The 18,229-nt window shown below is 35.3% G+C and overlaps 1 protein-coding gene across 1 annotated transcript; it reads right to left on the bottom strand.

Annotated features, from left to right (window-relative positions):
- Positions 1 to 5,607: 5,607 nt before the first annotated feature.
- Positions 5,608 to 16,937, bottom strand: LOC108710237 (double-headed protease inhibitor, submandibular gland). The gene is made up of 8 exons (XM_041586220.1): positions 16,782 to 16,937; positions 16,220 to 16,248; positions 14,545 to 14,669; positions 12,119 to 12,179; positions 9,039 to 9,163; positions 7,496 to 7,556; positions 6,081 to 6,190; positions 5,608 to 5,841 (listed from the first exon to the last, which is right to left on the bottom strand). Exons 1-8 carry the CDS (start codon positions 16,834 to 16,836, stop codon positions 5,796 to 5,798), a joined length of 612 nt encoding a protein of 203 aa, XP_041442154.1. The 5' UTR covers positions 16,837 to 16,937; the 3' UTR covers positions 5,608 to 5,795.
- Between the last annotated feature and the right edge of the window lie 1,292 nt (positions 16,938 to 18,229).

The raw sequence follows: 18,229 nt of genomic DNA, 5'->3' as shown, positions 1-18,229 counted from the left end.
ATAGATACACCTTTCAAAATCCCATAGAAATGAATAAAGAGTGGTGAAATTTCACTCTAGAGGACTGTGGCAACCTCTAACTTTACTCTTTGCTAAATATACCCCTATGTCTATGGAACAGTGAAGGGGTCATTTACCAATGTCTGGGAAGGACGATAGTGCAGGAACAGGAGCAAACCATCATGTTTTTTGTACTTTGAACTTTGCTCCTTCATTAGTACCTTTAAGAATGGGGTGCAAGAACTGCACTTAACATGAATACTGCATTCAGTAGGGCTGTATTCATAGGGATGTGCTGCAGTAGGCTCATACTGTATGTGCTCCCAGAAATATTTGTGGGTGCAAAGGAGTCCTGTACTTACTGCCTGCCTTATGGCTACCAGTAAGGACAGGGCTGCCTTGTGCAGGCCAATGCTGCTCTTGGCAACTTATGTTGTATTTTTCATCCCGAGTGAGGTGCTGAGCACAGCAAGGCTGCCAGATATAGTGTTAGAAAGAGATCATTAAATAAACACCTGCACAGGGCTTTGCTGTGATCTGCACTGTGCAGTGCATTACTAATCTGGCATGAAGTGCCAAGCACAGCACTGGTCCCCATTACACTGCTTTCCATAAACATGTATTGGAACCTGGCAGTAACGAAGTTTGCTTTGTTATTGCTGGGAACTAGTCTTACTTTCTCTGCCTTAAAGTTTTAAGACGCAGATTTGGGTTCTTTAAGACTGATTCAACAGCTTTTCTGCCTGCATATGGCCTTCTGAAGGGCCTCCCAGAATGATATCTGGCCAAAAAAGAGGCAGGTTTGATCTTCCCATCTGACAGAATACCGCATTGGTTATTATGAGACTGAATTGGTTAGTTAATGCAGTCTTCGTCCTGTTGGTGCCTATTGGTATGCAATCGCTTGGCCCTAGGGCCAAATGATCAGATTAGCCCAATATCACCTGGTTTTGCTGGGCAAATCGGGGGAAAAGGTCACCAAACAAGCAAATCTTATAGTGTATAGCCAATTTTAGACATAGGCAGATGGGCTGGGCTCTGCTGCACCCTGTGCCTGATAAATCATTTCTTATAACATGCAAGGTAGGGCTGTGATAGGTGATGCTTACATTGTTGGCAGATTATGAAGCCTTTTAACATAATTAGCACTGTTACCTTGCAACATTGGGGTTCTGAGTTCAATGTCAACAAGGAAACTATCTTGGAGGAGTTTGTACATTCTCCCACTGTCTACATGGGGCAGGGGCAGATGTGAATTATCAGTCAGTCTCTGCAATGCAATGTTTAACATGTAGGTACTAATATATTTAATATAAATAATGGATAATAACTGTAAACAAACTTTTGCATTTAGGAAAATCTTCTATCAAAACTTAAAAGTATATTGGTAAGTGATTAGGATCTTATGTAACAATGGCTGGACATAATCTGTTATATATGTTAATTAATGTGGCAGAGAACATGAATTCAGAAATACACAGTATATTATGGAATATGAACTATCATCATTGCCAGTACTTGAGTGTAGACAGCAAAATAAATCCATATTGGATGCAGATACTTTTTCTTTCCCCTTGTAACTCTCTTCTGTCTCCATATTAGGAAACAGTCAAACAGACAGTGGATAATGTTGTGGTAAACATAACGACTTTTATATTTATTTGATGTTTCTGCCAAGGGGTTTCCAATGCTAATGTTACTGTATTTGTTTCTTGTGTCCTTTAGAACAAACTGGGAGTTCAGCAAAGACGGCACCATTAATCAAGACAAGCCATTTGATGTACGTTGTAGGTTAGCTGCATGGATAAGTGATATAAGCTGAATGGATAAGTCATATAAAATGTTTAAGCATGCTTAGAATGCAAATACATTTTACTTTAACACTTTTCATTTTGCAGCGCAAACAAACCAGCTCAGTTGCTGACATTTTAAAGATGGCATACCAGGACTCATACTACCAACTTAGCTTTCTAAAGTAGGCAGGCAGGTTCCAATAAGAATTCTGTCTGCCAATGCTATGCTAACAGTTTGCTATCCAAATTTAAGAGATCATTCAGCATATTTCAAAGAGTACTCCTCTCTAGATGGTTAAAATTTTCCATTGGTCTCCAGTTATATCATTATTAGTAGTATTATATTTTGTACTTTAAGTTTTTGAAACGGAATTGAATTAATGTTTTAATTTGCCAATAAACACCTCTTCTCCCTAGTCACGAATCCTTTGCTCCTCCTCTATGCCAGTGTCATATGAGCTGTCCCTCTCATGCCAGAGCTGGGCTGTAATGAGCATCTCCATTATTTTTGTAAGGGATACAATCGAGGGGAAGGTTTGAGTCAGAAAGATCAGGAAAAAAACTAGATAAATTCGGGCTGTAGAAAGCGAAGAAACCGTGACTAGCAGGAGCAGGACAGAGTGGGGATGGGAATGGCACAGGGCTGGATCGGGAACTGGCATGGGACAGGACTGGAACAATAACAAAAGCAAACAAGTGCAAGACTAAGTGCAGGAACAGAACCAGAACAGCCCTAGGTGAAGAAACAGAACTAGAGCATAGAACAGGTCAGGAACGAGGCTAGAAGCAGACAGGTGCTAAAGCAAGGAAACAAGAGGTAGAACAAGGTAACAAGAGAAAGGGACCCGCCACTGTGCTCAGGTAAGCAAAGGTCAATGCTTAGGCCCCAGAAGTGAGATGAGCAGGGCTTATATAGGGTAGAGTTAGCCCTGCTTGACTGACCCTATCCAACCAATAAAGCTGCTGGGAACAGATTGAAAAGGCTAAATGATAATGAGAAAGCCTGCTAGTGGCTCATTTGGCCTAGTGGACAGGGCACGCAGCCAGAAATTCCTGGCTCGAATACCAGAAGTCTTACACTTTTGCACCAGGTATAATTTAGCACTATTGACGCGCGTTTTTTTGACGCACAACGCCATGCGGCGAAACAAGGCAAAAAAATGTGCCCATCCCTATTTAGCATCAAGTATTACATGGACGGTGCAGTGTGTCCTGCAGTAGTTCCACCTTAGTACAGTACATGTGCTAGGAGTGTTCACAATTTGTTTGTCTTTATAAGGTGCTATAACTCTCTCCTTTACTCTCAACTTCTATTACACTTATATTTTACAATAAGTTGTAAATAGCGATGGGTGAATCTGACCGGATTCACTTTGCTGAAAATTCACGAAACTGTTTAAATTGCCCAAATTGCTATGGGCGTCATTATCTCAGTGAAACTTGGCAAAACTTTTCGCTCATTACTAGTTGTAAATGATACCTTATGTGAAATTCTTGGTTCTTCTCCATTTATGATTCATGATTATATATTATTTTCCAATAATGGGTTTGCACTCTTAAGAAATATAAACAATGTGGTATTGCCTAAATAAATCTGTTTATAAGAAGTTAATTAACAAACATTTCTCTATACATGTCAAACTGATTATCAATAAAGTGTAAATATATACCACCACAGTGCAATTAAAGCAAGAAGCATACAAGATACACTGGCAAAGGAATGAGAATCAGCCCAATGTTTCTGCATAAAGCCTTTTTCACGGACAATTTACACTTTTTACACTTTTTTGTTAATGAGTTTGACATGTATTGTATATACTGAGAAATGTTCTTGTAATTAATTATCTTCTTATAAAGAGATTTCTTCATGCAATACCACCTTGATTGTATTTCTTAAGTGTGCAAACCCATGTTAAATTGTATTTTTTGGGATATCATATGGGGGTGCCTGAGTTTTATGCACTTGAATTAATTATAACATATTATACTGCTTTTTGCTATACCAGAGTGCCTTCCATTGATCTATGTTTAATTATGTTTATACATATTATACATTTCAATTTTGGATCAGATGGTTCAATTTGTTCCACCTGTATTAAAAAATATATGTATAAGATATTTTTCCACAGGAAAAAAAATGTGAAAATGTAATGTAAAAAGTTTGCTTCACTTGTAAGTAGCATATATATTTCAGACTTCCTAGGCATAGACCTTACTGTATCTACACAGTAATTCCTTTGCAAATTAGATTCCCAGTCCTGCATAGAGGAAACTTTCTGCAAGGATTTGATTTATAATGTTGGTTGCCACATGGAAAGAACCTTCAGTACCCAAGTCATTAACAAATATTCTTTAGAAAAAAAGTGGCCAGAATATTTTAGAACATCACTTATAACACTGATCCAGTTTGAGTAGCTATGTTGGATAGCTAAACTAAGTCATAATCCTTCAACCAGTTCTTTCTCCATGGACTTATATAAGGATCTAATGACTAATATATACATAGTATATAGTAAGTTAGTTTGAAAAAAACACGTCTATCAAGTTCAAACTTTTTAGTCTATATATTACCTGCCTAACTGCTAGTTGATCCAAAGGAAGTGAAAAAAAAAACATTTGAAGCCTCTCCAATTTGCCTCAGAGGGGAAAAAAATCCTTCCTGACTCCAAAATGGCAATTGCACTAGTCCCTGGATCAACTTGTACTATGAGCTATCTTCTATAACCCTGTATCACTTGCTAAAAAGCCATCCAAACCCCTTCTTAAAGCTGTATATATTTACATTACCCTGTGATGTGCAGAGGCTCTGTAGGAATGTCTAACTTCTAACTTCCCAGAACAACAGTTCAAGAGAAATCATAGAATATGTTTTTGGGTGGGTATGCATTAGGTTGCTTACCTTCCAAACACCCACTTCAGACCAGTTGTCCTCTGGTAGCTCAGCTCAAATTTTAGTTTAAAGTTTAATGTTCCTGTTTTTAGTGTTTCAGCATGGCAGCTCAGTGATCCAGAAGCATTCTAAACTGTTAAAAGTTGCTGCTACATTTAGTTGCTATAAGTTGATACATTTCTCAGCAGCATCTGTGGAATATTAACAACTATTGTATCAACAGCTGCCTTGAAACTCAGGGATTCTACTCATCGGGCTAAAAATAATAAATAAATCAACTAAATGTATCAATTTAGACAGTTAAAGAGTTGGTGACCCCCCCAAAGCTGCTTTAGATGGTAAAACATGAAACTTTATATTAATAAATATTAGAAAAATGGTCACAAATAGAAAATAGAAAGCAATCTGAAAAAGTCCTTATTCCTGGTGAACAATCCAAAATCAACCGAACCGAAAAAAAAGTGTCTGAAGTAGGGATGCACCGAATCCAGTGGGTTTCGGCCAAGATTCGGCATTTTACAGCAGGGTTCGGATTCGGCCGAATCCTTGTACCTGGCCGAACTGAATCCGAATCCTAATTTGCATATATAAATTGTGGGGAGGGCAGGATTTCACATGACTTTTTGTTACAAAACAAGGAAGTAAACCAATTTTTTTCCACTTTTTCCTTTCCCGACCCGATTCGGTTCGGTCGAATCTTCCAAGATGGATTCGGCCGAATCCAAAATAGTTTATTTGGTGCATCCCTAGTCTGAAGGTGAACAAACCCCCCCCCCCAACACATATGAACGAATCTATTTCAGTTCAGTTAGAGTGCAATTGCTGTGCTGTATTGGCTGATATACCAATATTTTCATCTGTAGCCTTTATATGTCATCTGTAGCCTTTATATGAGCTAAGGAGGCAGTGACCAAATGATAAATAAATATTTCAACTCTTTATTGTCCCTTAATTCGCTTTTTAATCATACATTTATTTTATGCACATCACAGTGGAGTGCTGACATTTGTTTGTATTAGTGGTGACTCAGTTTATTGCATATTCATATTTTCATTATTTCAATTAATTTTCCAACAACCTGGCTCCATGGTGAAATGATTTATATTTTTATTTCAAGGATAACATTCTCCTTCAAACAGAAACCTCAACTTTGAATTCCTGCAAAATAAATAAATATATTATTAGATAATTTTACCAAATATATAGAGAAAGAGAGACTACAATGAAATTGCATTTTTATTTGACTAGTACTGTTGACTTTTTATGAGAGAGCCATTAAGTAAATAATGAAGTTAATTTAAAGGTACTGTATAAAGATAATTTTATGGCTGGACATCATTTCTGTACATTTTGTTTCAACCTCAGTTACTATATTAAAATTTTTCATTTGTACTTACTTGTTTTGGGCAATACAATAGCTGCATTTGTTGCCGTAGCTCATTCCATCTGATCCACAAAGTGGTTCATATTGCAGAGTACAAACATCTTTGAACATGCTACAATCAACCTACGGATAAAAGTGAAGTAGCAAAGTTGACAGTTAATATAACCCAGGGCCCTCACTAAGGTAGATAGAGGAGGAACCATTTTGCTGACAAAGTAAGCTTATTTATAAGTCTCCTCTGAAAAACTTCTGTAATAACTGACTTCAATGGACTTTGCCGAGTCCACTTACGTAAAATGGAATATGTATGTGCTAATGTAATCTCTGCTTAGCTTTATAATACTTATATTTACTTTCCAAAGGCTTCTAGGAAGGAACAAATGAAATGTCCCCAATGAGCAGTAGATCCTAAAAGACAAAGGGGCAAATTTACTAATGGGCGAAGTGACTAACGTTGGTGAAAATTTGGCGATTTACAGTCACTGGCGTAACTTCTCTAGAGAAGGAGATAGACTCTTGTGGTACTTCGCTCCCTAACGGTTAGTGAATTTGCGTAGTTATGGACGTAACTACGCAAATTCCCTAAGATGCGGATTGTACTGAACGTTACCTCTTGCACCAGACTTGCCTTCGCCACCTCAGACCAGGCAAAGTGCAATAGAGTAGATAGGACTTCCTCAAAATGTAGTTGAAAAATTCCCAAAAAACGCTGGCTTCTTTTTCCTTTTTAAGGGTGGCAGGCTGCAAAAGAGCGTAACAATTTTTTGGGGTAACCCACTTCCCCCTACATTTCCTAACATATGGCACATTAATTATACACTGGGCTCATGTGTAGGGCAATATAACAACTCTATTTTCTTTTATTAAGGTTTCCTGGACTTGTGTAATGTAATGTATTTACTGCAACATATACGTCCATTCAACTTTAACTTCCCACCGTATGCAAATTAGGCAACGCTAGTGCAACTTCGCTTTGCTTGGTGCAGTAACACTAGCGCGACTTCGCCAGCATTCGGCGCCCTGAACGCAACTTCGGATTTTAGTGAAATAGCGTTGGCCTGGCGAATCTTCGCCTGGAGAAGTGTTGTGCTGTGAGCGAAGCCGTCGCTAGCGAATTTTCGGAGGTTAGTAAATTTGCCCCAAAGTGCATTGTACTATATATACTAGGGATGCACCGAATCCATGATTCGGTTCGGGATTCGGCCTTTTTCAGCAGTATTCGTATTCAGCTGAAATTAGGGGCTGGGAGGGAAATCTCGTGATTTTTTTTGTCACTAAACAAGGAAGTAAAAAAATTCGGTAGAATCTTTCGGTCGAATCCAAAATAGTGGATTCGGTGCATCCCTAATATATACACATTGCAGCTTGCACTAAAAAGTTATATTGAATTAAATATTTTTTTAAAATTCATAGAAAGACAGTACCAACCATTTGCCCCTTGATAGAACAAGATCCTTTGTGCTTCACAGAGATGTTAGTCTTTTTCTTCCTAAACAAATTTATAAAAGTAGAGGTGGTGATGATATAAGATATCTTTCATCTAATGTACTGTACTTGTATATTCTGGTTCAGTTGAGATTGAGAAAGATATAAAATAAACAGCAGGGAAAAATAATGCATTTAGAAATATAGATAACATTATAGGAACATTTATCTTTATCTCATAGCATTGCACTTATACATTTATTTATACAGTGGTGCGTTAATGTTTATGAATCCTTTTAAATAGTCATTATTTCTAAGTATTACCTAAAACATGATCTGTTTCTAACACAAATCCTAAAACTAGGTCTTGGACCAAATTAGAAGTGTATGGCTTGAACCCTATCCCATCTGTGAAGCACATAACAATCTTCCTAAGACAGGTTAAAGAAGAAGAAAGGTAATGTTTTGGAATAGCCAAAATCCTGACATTATTTTTATAGAAATGTTGTGAAAGGACCTGGAAAAGGCAATTCATTACAGGGGTTGTTACCCTTCCAAACTCTTTTTTTTAGTTCAGTTGTTTTTAGATTATTCCCCAGAAATAAAGACTGTTTTCAATTACCTTCTATTATATATTCTTTACTGTTTTTCCAAAATCGAAGTTTAAAGTTGAATGTTCGTGCCTCTGGTGTTTCAGTCGGCTCAGTAATTCAGGCGCAGACTCAACAGTTACAATTTTGCAACATTTAGTTGATACAGTTCTTAGCAGCATCTCTGGAGTATTAGTGACTATTGTATCAATTCTAACAGCCGCCTGCTCAGCAGGGACAAAGATAAGAAATGTATCAACTAGATGTATCAATTTAGAACATCACAAGGTCGGCGACCCCTCCTTCCAGAGCTGCTTTAGAAGGTGAAAAATTACACTTTACACTTCAATATTAGAAAAATGGTAACATATAGAAAATAGAAAGTAATTGGAAAAAGTCGTTATTTCTGGTGAAATATCTGAAAACAACTAGTTGTTTAAAGGTGAACAACCCCTTTAAGGGAAGCCCACCAACATCCCTGAGTTGAAGCTGTTCTGCAAGGAGGAATGGGCTAAAATTGCAGTTATCAAAAACAGTTAATATATGCAGAGGTTTACATACTGTACTTTTGCCTCAAACAAACATGCAACTTTAGATAATTTTCCTCAATAAATAAGTGAGAGCCATGGGAGAGATGGTGAGGGGCTCCAGGACCCAAGGCATATACTTCTCCTGCCTCCTCTAACTTCGACCCTGCACATTAGTGGAAGCAAGCATTGATAGTGATGGGGACAGAGAGGAGTTGTCAAGCAGGGAGTGGCGGTGAACAATGGTGGCCTGTAGTTATAGAAGAGAGAAAGAGAAAGGAGGTGTTGAGTGGGGGCGGGATGGGGGTATGGATGAGGATGGGAGCTTGCCTTAGAAGCCCTTCTGTGTTGGCCTGGCTCTGCTTTCAAATACCACTGTAATAAACAGAATGTATACAGATTTTGGTAAAGTATTTAAAGCCTACTTACACTGCTGCACACAGATGACATTCATTGGTATAAGTGACTCCATCTGTGCCACACAGTTGCTTAAACTCTCTGGTACACGGCTTTTTCACATCTTCATCAAATTTCATGAACTTACTGCAATTCACCTGCTCAATGCAAAAATAAATATGTTTACTGTTAACAGTATATAAAGACTGAAAACCTTTATTACGGAGGGGATAAGTACAGTTTATGTGTTTATAAAGAGTTTTGTAATAGTGTAAGAGTGAGTAAAGACTGACACGAAGAACTCAAATTATTTGAAAGCTAGAGCCAAAAGTATGCTTTATTATCCATTTTTAACACTCAAGTTATTTTTATAACTGGACATAAACCTACCATAGCTGTATTGCTCAGCTTAAAATTCTCCTCTCCACTACGCACACACAGAAATCAGCAGTGATAATCAGTGATGATAGCATGAGGTTATAGGAAAAATATACCTTCTGAAAAAATACTGTATATCAGTAAATATTGCCCTGTTACATCTTTTACCTTAAGCCACTATTCTGTGTGCTCCTTCAGATATCACTTCACAGGAAATAATGTAGCTGTACTGTACAGAGCTTTGTTCATTCATTGGCTGATAACATAGGCTGTAACCTAGCATGTATGTGTGCCATTGGTTTGTGTGTGAACAGTGAATGGTATGAGCTGTAATCTTCAAAATATCCATGTACATTAAAGTGCAGATTTATCAATGGTAGAATTTCGAATTTATGTGAATGTTTTACTCTAATAAATTCAAATATACTCACAACTCTAATGGGAGGTTATTTAAATAAAAAACTTGAACGTCTAAAACTCGAACTATTACCGACCCGTAAACTCGAATTTGTCTAAACTTGAATTGAGTTTTTTCTCTAAAAAAAACCTTGAATGTCAGGAAGGCTATTAACATCTTCAAATGCTATTGATTTCTCTGCAGCTTTTAGGTGGTGTCTAATTCGAGCTGTTCCCAGAGTCAAGGGATGATGAATCTCAAATTCGAGTTTAGATTATTCCCAACTCAAATTTGTGAGTTTTGACCAAAAATCCAACTCAAAAATTAATTTGAATTTGAATGAACAATTGGAACCTTAATTAATCTGCTCTTTGGAAGCCCATTTACTGTATCAAATGTCGAATTTCAAATTCAAGTGAATTTTTATTTTAATTTGAATATATTCAAAATTCCAATGTGAGGTTAAAATATGTGAAGGTCTAAAACTAGAACAAATATTACTGACTCGAAAAGTAAAAATTTAATTCAAATCGCATTTCACTAAATTCGAATCGAGTTTTTTTTCTGAAAAAAACTCGAATGTCAGGAAGGCTATTAACATCTTCAAATAGGTAACTGGACCTCTGCCATTGACTTCTACATGAAATTGGCAGGTTTTAGGTGGTGAATAGTCGAATTCAAATTGTTCCCAGGGGTTAAGGTTTGATAAATCTCGAATATGAATTGAGTTTGGATTATTCCCAATTTGAATTTGTGAGTTTTGAGTCAAAAATTCTAATTTACTATTCGACCATTAATAATAAATCTGCCCCCAAGTTACCTATAGGTCATATAGATCATTTTCTGCTGATAGGTCTGCGTTTGTACAGTAGGTCCCTAAGAGCTCTTTTGTCAAGCTGACCTTTCTGTTAGAATTTGACAAATTGCAGACACCCGCATGTAGGGTTATGGAAATCAGATACAGTAAGTTATGTAAGCATTGGGCAAATAATTTCACATAAGATTAAAAAGCACATGCTAATTTAATGTTATTGTTTATTTCTATTATCAACCAATTGGATTAGCGCTAAAAAAATGAATAAGGACAGTTCAAACACTCAGGGGCACATTTACTAAGGGTCGAAGTGAATTCGAAAGTGAATTTTCAAATTCAAAAACTTCGAATTTCGAAGTAATGTTTGGGTACTTCGACCATCGAATAGGCCAAATTCGACTTAGACTCGAATTAGAAAAACTTTGAATATTCGAGCATTAGAAAATCGAAGTACTGTCTCTTTAAAAAACTTCGACTTCGACACTTTGCCACCTTAAACCTGCAGAATTGCTATATATTAGCCTATGGGGACCTCCTAGAACCTATAGCCAACATTTGGCTAAGTTTTTAGAAGTCAAAGTTTTCTTTTAAAAAAAAAACCAAACGTCCGATTAAATCGTTCAAATCGTTAGATTCAAACGATTTCTACAATCGATCGATTTTAATTCGATCGAAAACTGCTAAATTTAATGATAAAAAAAAACTTTGACTATCGCATTTTTTCAATTCGATGGTCGAATTTCGAAGTTTTAGACCCTTGGTAAATGTGCCCCTCAGAGTAGCACCACCCTAACTATCTCTCTTCCTGCTATAAAATCTCTACAACTGTGTTGAATCAAGATTTGGGTATGCACTTAAATTGAATTTTAAAAAAAGAGAGAAAATGAGAGAGAAACCAATGAGATTTTGAAAAACTAGGCAATGGATCCTCTTTAAATTCAAGTGTACAATGCAGAGGTATTTAGTCATGTGATATGAAGCACACTATTATTCTGACCGCTGGCTCACATTGCAGCACCATTTTTCCTATTAAAATGACTGTGTCATTTAAGATAGATTAGCTAATAAGGAATGTCCAACTGGTATAATTGTTGTTAAAGATATGTCGATATAAGATATATGTTCATATATGTTCATTCAACCATGGATACATACATACGTACATGATTTTTCTGCCATTTTTGAGAGCTTTGTCTTATGTGCAGCAAACACCACACACTTGGGGCTCATTTATCAACACTGGGCAAATTTGCCCATGGCAGTTACCTATAGCAACCAATCAGTGATTAGCTTTTTGATATTCGAAATCGAAGGATTTACATTCGGCAGTCGAATATTGAGGGTTAATTAACCCTCGATAATCGACCCTATGTAAATCTGCCCCCGGGTATTAAGTACAACTTACATTTTTACTGCAGTACCAAGTCAGTCTTTGATTTATGTGATTATAATTAAAAGATTTGTGTTTAGATTATATTTTTGCCCTAGTCAAGTAAAAATGTACATTTGGCTGAAATAAATTACCTTATATCCAGGAAATGGACAGCGTCCTGCATCCTTGATATCAATGTTTTTCTTTTTCTTTCTGAAAAGGAAGAAAGAACTTACATAATCATGATCTAGAAAAAGAGCACTGCTATTTGAAATGTTTAACAAGTTATGAAACGTGCAGTAATAAATAATGACAAACCTTATTACATTTTAAAGGGGGAATGTAATAAAAGTTGCAAAGAGAAAAAACAATTCAAACAAATAAGAATAAAATTAATTTTGCAAGGTAATATTATTCCTTACACTGTGTTAACATTTTAATTGTGCTCGAATTTTAATTGTGCATTGCACATTTTTAAAGGGGAACTATTGTGAAAATGAAAATTTAATATAAGCTTAATGGTACTGAAATAAGAAATTGTAAATACTATCAATTAAATATTCGGTATTATTTCTGAAATAATAAAGTTTGTCTTCACTATTCCTCTCTCAACATCTGTTCTGCATTCTTCATGTAGGAGTTGGGTGTCAGATGTTCATTGACAGTTTGATCCAATATCTCTTATTGGGGGTGCTCCCTTTCTTAGCAGATGTATTAGAGCTAACTCAAATAACAAAATAACTGACTATGGGACAGATTTACTAAGGTCGAGTGAATTTGCGAAGTTAAAAAAGTTCGAATTTCGAAGTAATTTTTTGGGTACTTCGACCATTGAATAGGCTACTACGACCTTCGACTTCGTTTCAAACGATTCGAAATAAAAACCATTTAATCGTTTGATCGTACGATTTCTATTTGAAGTTGAAGGATTTCAATTCGAGGGTCGAATTTCAAAGTTTTTTTAACTTCGCAATTCGACCCTTAGTAAATCTGCCCCTTAGGCACAAATTCTGCATATAGAGAGACAGGATTTCTGATAATTTTAATAGAGAGGGCTCTAATACATCTTCTAGGCAAATTTTTTGAAGCAAACTATTTTTTCAGTGAGAAGGTTTATTACATATACTACACACTGGCGCAAACCATAAAATTTGCAATATTTCTTCCACTGTCAGAAGTGGTCGCTAAATAGTTTCCATGTTTGAGAAAGCTATAATAAATTTACCCAAATAATTTTGAATAGATTTTACATTACCAACTTTTATTACATTCCCACAAGAGTATTTAAATAACCCAATTCTTGTAGTGCACCTCCTCTACCTTATGTGTCAATTATAAAAAATCACAAAAAATGATTACTGTATTAAATGATATAATAAATTAATGAGGACTATTTGTAAAACAAACTATTGAACATTTGCTATAGGTTATAGCATATGTATCTTTTTTAAACCAGCAATAGTTCCTTTTAAAGCAGATCAATTTAAGGGTTATATAATAAAAGGCACTAAGTCTATAGGCAAAATAGTCAGCACAACTTTGTTAAATCTTCTTACTTTGTATGGGTGCAGGTTCTCCAGTGGCCACTTCCCACCAGCAAATACAGCAGAGATTCGATATGAACAGCACCACAATGTCTTGTTATAATAAAAATGCCTTTATTGCACACTTATAGGGCATTACCGCAACGTTTCAGGCCTCACTTGGCCCTTTTTCAAGCTAAGTTTGCCCAAGGACTAACCAATATCAGGTAATTAGCAGGTACCATATACTGGTCACTTGTTTAAAAGCAAACATCTTATTGGTTGCTATGGGTTACTGCTCCTGGGCAAACGTAATGCCTTAAATTACATATGGGGATATAAGTTTTATTAGGACCATCCATTATAACTGAAGTAAGCAACGCTAGGTATGACATTCTGAAAGATTTTGATTTTCACGATTTTTGGGGATCTCTCATCAGATTTTCACAATTTTTTCGAATTTTTCACCCAAAAACTCAGAATTTTGCCCGAAAATTCAGGGGTATTGCCAAAAACCCAGTGCACATCAAAAAATCATTGGGACTTCTCCCATTGACTTATATGCAACCTCGACAGGTCTGAGATGCCGGATTTTCAGATTCTGAATTTTCCAATCCTCGTGGTTTAATAAATTCCGAAAAATTTGTGATTTTTTTTTAAAAGTTCGATTCAATTTAAAAAAATCACAATTTTTTTTTGTGATATTTGGAGTTTATTAAATAACCCCCTGTGTGTATTATTTAACTAGCAAATTCAGAACTAAAAGTTTTTAAAATTTACTAAATTGCTAGAATTGTTTTTTTGAGCAGTGCTTGAAAGTCACTGGCTATTGTTTGCTCAGATTATTTCATTTTGATTTCTCCTAAATATTAAGCCAGGACATTTGATTAAAATTGTATTTGGATAGCAAGACATTTCATGGTTTTATTGGAACTGTTAATTTAACCTTAAAGATAATGAGGTTAATGTTTTCAAGACTAAAATTGTCAGCTCAGTTTGAAAGCTAGTGTTATGCCCAAAGTTCCTACTGATAAAAAAGAAATACTGGGACTTACAGACGAGCAGCACACAGCAAACATTTATTGTCATAAGATTCTCCATCTGTTCCGCACACGGGCTTATAGTCTTTAGTACACATCAAGTCTTCTTCTCCCCTTTTTTTGTATGCATTACAATTGATCTGCTCAAAATACAGTAAATGTGATTAAGTATTACAATTTGGAAGATTTACTATAGCCTCTCTGTCAATCCCCTTTTTCTACTGCTATTGTTGCAGACTCTAGTCTAGTTGAAGGCAGTTTACATTACATTTTGATGAAAGACAATCAGTATATATACCTAAATCAAGTGAATTTAGAGTTGATGAATGTCTTCGATTACAATTTCCAATAGAACCATTTTTTTTCATGTTTAGATGTTTTTTCAAGAAAACATGTGTTGTTCCAAACAATCTTTGTCTGGAGAACATAATTCATATAAATCATATAACTGTACATAGTATACTATATGAGGTAAAAAAACACTTTTCTCAAGTCAAACATGCCTTCTAATTGATCCAGAGGAATAGCAAAAAAAAATCAGATTTTTATTATCCAAATTCGGGTTAAACCTATTCCCTCAGCCTGAAGCCAGTAAACCATCTTAAGTTAAACAATTTCACAGCTCAATTTCATACTTTAATATGGAACCTCCTTATTACTAATCTCAAGAAAAAACCTTGCATCCTGTAGAATGAACTATTGGTCAGTAAGGCATTACTGTTATTATGTTTCTACATAGTTATAATTTTGCCCTTAAGAATCAAGTTGCCAAGCTTTTCCTCAACCTGAGACATTCCATAACCTTTATATAATATATTCACTCTTCTTTGGACTTTTTCTGTTCTCTATGCATTTACAAAAATGTATTACCAAGGCCAACATTACCTAAGTTTTAAAAAAAAAAAACTTATGCAGCACTATAAAAGGTATGGCAAAATTAAATTAGGTCATATCCAGTGCACCCCCACTGTCCAATTTTCTACTTCCCACATTAATTTTTTTTTTTTTTTAAATGATCTGTCCATCACAAAGTCATACAAAATACTAGGGGTACTTATAATGCCGTTATTCAGAACATAATCTTGAAAGGTATCCTTTAAACCTTCACATAAGTTTGTTACAGGTGACAAATGTACCAGTTTGAGATCATTACCATAAACCTATTTGCATTCCAGTTATGCTTCTTGTTGTCCTCGTTCCAAACCCTTAAGGGCCTAGTGGTCCGATTGGGTTCCTGACTGACAACATGTTCGAGATCCATGAGATAGAGTTATAGATAAAAATAAAAGTTATAAGTGGAAGAGATGCAATTCCATATTGAAATGTCAGTGAGTATGCCTCTATTCTATTGCATGTGGACTCCAATCACACAGTGGATGGGCTGAGAGGTTTATAGAATCCTACAACTGTGGCAGACTAACAAGTTGATGTGTGTGTGTGGATAAGTTTGTTTTCAAAACAGATCAGTTCAATCAAGATTAACCTATTATTTAGTAAAAGCCTGCTCAAACATCTAGCTGACCAAAGCAAGGCAAAAACCGTTTTTTAAGCTGTCTCCAATAGGCTAATTTTAAAATGCATTTATTCTGACCAGCCCTGTATCAGCTTTGAGTTAATTTCAATATCATTTTTATTTTTTGCTAGACAAAAGTCAATAGAACACAAAAATATATAAAAACAATTCACAAACCTCAGTATTTCCTTGATAACTCCTTATACCTGAGTAAATAAAATGAATGTAAATGATGTATAATCTCTGTAAAGCATTGTAGAATATGTTGGCACTATACAAACTAGAATAATAGTTCATTTCATTGTATTGCTAATCGACATACCTTTTTCTTTAAGTGGGATTTTTTCCATACTATATTAATACTAATTCTAACAATCAATAAATGATCAATGAACATAAACTAAAATGTTCTGAATTTAATCTTATGCTAAATAAAGTGTTATTTGTGCACAACTAACAAATGAACTCATATAACTGTATAATACCAAATATAGTGCTGTACAATTCCACATTATAAATATCCAGTAAAGGAGGACCCACCCACAGGGATAAAGTGCAGCATTAAAACAGTGCATTTAGCTTACCATAAAGAATAGTCAAAAGGGCTGAAATTGTCAGCAGTCATGGGTACATAACAGCCCAACTACATGACCAGGATTCTGTCAGATGCTGTAATTTCAAGTGTGCCTTAATGGATCAATGTGCAAGGTAATTCTCATTATTTTAAGAAATTCTATACCTGGAAAGCTGCCGACAAGTGCAGCTATGAGAACAAACACACATTCTGCCTTCATCCTGTAATGTTTTACTCCTGCAGACTGCTGCTGGATTCCTGCAAGGAGACACTTTGTGCCTGGTTAAGCATAGTTTTTATATTTTATAGAGGCTTTCTCAAGGCAGAGTTACATTCACTACACCCTTAAATAAGACAGTTAATCTACTAAGTAAACAAAAAAGAAAAGAATGAATAAAACTATCCCACTCTATTGTTTATACTAAGGGTTTCATGTTTTAAATACTACAATGACATTTAGCTCTACTTGACAGCAATATGAATGTTTTTATTTAACTGAAATGCCTTAACTACGGTAATCGTTAAATGACCTTTCATAATCATATATTTACTTTGTAACTTATCACAACACGCAATCACATACAGGTATCTGAATTTCTGAAAGAAATCTGATATGGAGAAATGATCTGAATTAGTGAAAGACCATATCCCCTAAAATCCATTTTAAGAAAATAATTCAATTTTTTTGTAATTATTTATTTTTTCTCTATATTTATACTGTACCTTGTACTAGCCCTACACTATTTACACAGTAGTAAGAAAGGGCTGAGCTACCTTTTTCAATATGGCGGCCACAATATTGCTGAAGCAAACTGTAAGATAATTCAGTGGTACAGCTTTAAAGAATATGTTTAAAGCAAAACAATATCCATTTAGTTCACCCTATTGAGGAATTTGATGTATAAAAATGGATGTGTATTACACATTCATTCTCCTTTAATGTTTAAGGGTGTTATTTATTAAAGGTCGATTTGTGAGGTTTTTTTCTAGCTCGAATAAATTGACAATTTAAACAAACTCGAGTATTTGCTTATTTATAAAAAAAAACCTGAATGTAAAAAAATAAATCAAATGCAATTGGGGAAAAACATGAATACCTTGAATATATATAGGCTAAAAAAACCTTGGAATACCTCGAATTTATCACGTTTTCAATTGCAAACCAGTGTAAAACACCTGCAAATCATGAAGGCAGAAAACATCTTCAAATGGTTAAAGGGACCACTGCCATTGACTTTTACATTAACTCAACAGGTATTTGCTTGAGTATTTTTGGATTCTGACTTTTGAGTTGTTTTTTTCCTGAAAAATTTGAATTTCTAATGAAACTAAGCTTGACAGACTTTTGACCTTTAATAAATAACTTCCTAAATGTATTTAGTAGCCTTAAGGCACAGTGATATGAATTATGGATAAAAAACAGTTCTTTGCTTGTATGACTAGCCTGAAACTTTGCTCCTGGGGCAACTTCTGTTGAAGTGCATTTATGCAAAAGTGTGTGGAAAGTGTAAAAAAAACATGTTTTACTATATAAAGGGTTTTCAAGATCTAACTTCTTCAGTTGGACCTGATTGGCCAAATTATAACAGCCTTTCTGATCATATCACAGATTG

This window comes from Xenopus laevis, chromosome 3L (assembly GCF_017654675.1).
Source record: "Xenopus laevis strain J_2021 chromosome 3L, Xenopus_laevis_v10.1, whole genome shotgun sequence".
NCBI classification, from domain to species: domain Eukaryota; kingdom Metazoa; phylum Chordata; class Amphibia; order Anura; family Pipidae; genus Xenopus; species Xenopus laevis.
The sequence above is the reverse complement of the archived record's forward strand: the minus strand, read 5'-3'. Positions and strand labels throughout refer to the sequence as shown.

Bases quoted from the DNA above. Each gene is read 5' to 3' on its own strand.
- LOC108710237 (XM_041586220.1), bottom strand. From the start codon at position 16,836: ATGAAGGCAGAATGTGTGTTTGTTCTCATAGCTGCACTTGTCGGCAGC. The intron at 14,670-16,219 runs GTTTGTGAATTG...TATTTTGAGCAG, and splicing joins GTTATCAAGGAAATACTGAG to ATCAATTGTAATGCATACAA. The intron at 12,180-14,544 runs GTAAGTCCCAGT...CTTCCTTTTCAG, and splicing joins TTGCTGTGTGCTGCTCGTCT to AAAGAAAAAGAAAAACATTG.